This window comes from Propithecus coquereli, unplaced genomic scaffold (genome assembly GCF_000956105.1).
Source record: "Propithecus coquereli isolate 6110/MARCELLA unplaced genomic scaffold, Pcoq_1.0 Scaffold119, whole genome shotgun sequence".
Classification (NCBI taxonomy): Eukaryota; Metazoa; Chordata; class Mammalia; order Primates; family Indriidae; genus Propithecus; species Propithecus coquereli.
Genome location: NW_012135969.1, coordinates 315,041 through 317,323, shown reverse-complemented (window position 1 = coordinate 317,323; position 2,283 = coordinate 315,041). Strand labels below are relative to the sequence as shown.

Below are 2,283 nucleotides of genomic sequence, written 5' to 3'. Positions count from 1 at the left end.
GCATGCCACCATGCTGGCTAGTTTTTTATTTTTTGTAGAGATAGGGTCTCACTATGTTGCTCACGCTAGTCTCAAACTCCTGGCCTTAAGTGATCCTCCCGCTTCAGCCTCCTAAAGTGCTGGGACTATAAGTGTGAGCCACTGTGCCCATTCTTGATTTTTAATAGTCCTAAAGAAAAGCTTATTGTTGACCTTCAACTTGATAAACAGATGCCAAAATATTTTTTATATAATTTATATAACGAAACTCTGATTTCTAAAAGTTAGGCCCTTGGATTTTTTTAGTAAGCTTAGAAAACAAATGTAAAATATCCTCCCCACTAATTTTTAAAAACTAACAGCTTATACTGTCAAGACACAAAACTGGCAACCTTGATACAGTAATTAATGATAGTACATTCCCTTGGTTGCCACCCTCAAAGAATTCTAATTAAGCTCTATGATGAAGTAGTAAAACATTTTCATTATGATAGTTTTATTTATAAATAGAGAGTATCAAAGCAACCTAAGATTAACTAGTCACATCTGTTTTTGATTCAAATACACTGAGTATAAGCTTTAGGCAAGAAAAAGATCTCCAGACCTTGTGTGGGTTGTTTTGGGTTTGGAGGGACTGTATTTTGTTTTTTGCGTTTTTTTGTTTTTCTGTTTTTGTTTTTTTGATTTTTTTTTTGCAGAGGAGGTAGGTGGTGTGCTTAATATATAAAATATCCTCATCCACCAAAGGTACATGTACACATACAAAGCTGATTTAGAATTTAATTTAGAATTCAAGTCTTGCAGCTTCAACCAGACTATGTGGTCCTTTGCACCTGTTCATCAGAAATAACTCAAAATAGCTAAGTAATGTTTGAAAAACTCATTATTTGATACTAAAATGTATCAAAAACATACTAAATCACTAAATTGTTTTGGGTGTTGTTCCATCCTCTTACAGTTAAAAGATAACATTTTGATCAGTAAATGCAATGCCTGCAGTTCAAATATATGTTTAGGTATTTAAAATAAATAAAATTGAGTTGAATTAGGCTGTTTTCTACATTAACATGAAATTTTATTAAGGAACACACATAAAAGAACACTGAATATATTTATATATGATTAAAAATTTTTTTAACCTTTAAAAAAAAAAAGCCTAACCAGAAATAAGAGTATCAATCCACTACCCTTTTTAAAGGGTATGTTTTTCCCCAGGTCAATTTTCAAACTCCTAGAGACTCATGTTTTTACCTCACTTTTTTCTAAGGGGGAGCAGGGGAAAAAGGCTGGGGCAGAAATTAGCGTGGGATTGCAGAGAAGTAGGTAGGACTTTCTACTAAACGCCAAATTGAAATGACTATTAGAAAGAGCCAAACTCTTATATAAACTATTTTTAGAAGTTAAAGATTTAAAAAAAAAAACAAAAAAAAAACCCAAAGAAATTCTACATAAAATCGACAGTCAATGGTATAAAGAGTATTTAAGAAATGTTCTTACCTAGGCACTCTTGGATCATGCCATGTGCTCACACCAGTCTGAGTATGTAAGAAATACACCTGACCTTGTTGCGTTGTCCTCTGTTCTGTAAAATTAATCGACACTAATAAAAAAAACATATTCAGAATGTACGGATAAAGACAGCTATATATTAAGATGATATACTAATAGGGAAACATCTCCAAAGTACCAACCTATTTCATTAGAAAAATGGCTTTACAAACCATTTGTTCTGTCCCTTGGAAACAATCTCATAAACTGGTGGTGAGGGTCAGAGGCCAGCTATATAAAAGCTAACTCGACTCATAATATGACTCAAATACTAAACATGTTGCAATGGAAAATAGAAAACAAGATTGTTACAATATCAATAATTAAACAAAAGATAAAGAAATGATCTTTTATATGAGTTAAATGTGGAGACTAAGAAGAACAAAGGCTCAGGGTAAGAGGCTAGCCGACTTTGGCAAGACTGGGGGTTGCTTTCGGAAACTTTCAAAGAGTCTGGAGACTGATAATCCTTTTTTTTTAATGCCTAATTTTAAACCAAAACTTATGTTCTCTCTTTTCTGGACGGAAGTGTATTCTCAAGACTACATTGTGGGCTTACAGAGCCCAAAAACAGACAACATACAGGAGAGAAATTCTACAGTCATAAATAGGAAAAGATGGAAAAATGACAAAGTTAGAAAGAGGACTGAAGAGTAAGTGTGCCCACTGGGGAGAAAAAAAGTCAACAGTGAACTGAACTCAAAGCTCTTGGGAAGAGAGTAGGGAAGCCAGGGTGAAGAGAAAATCTATAAAAAG

At 33.6% G+C, this 2,283-nt stretch overlaps 1 protein-coding gene across 1 annotated transcript in view; it reads right to left on the bottom strand.

Moving 5' to 3' along the window:
* The window catches only part of SMURF2 (SMAD specific E3 ubiquitin protein ligase 2), a 50,502-nt gene that overhangs the window by 31,522 nt on the left and 16,697 nt on the right, over positions 1-2,283 (bottom strand). The window contains exon 6 of the mRNA XM_012659521.1: positions 1,477-1,561. Coding sequence (XP_012514975.1) covers positions 1,477-1,561 — 85 coding nt within the window. The remainder of the gene's footprint in view (positions 1-1,476; positions 1,562-2,283) is intronic.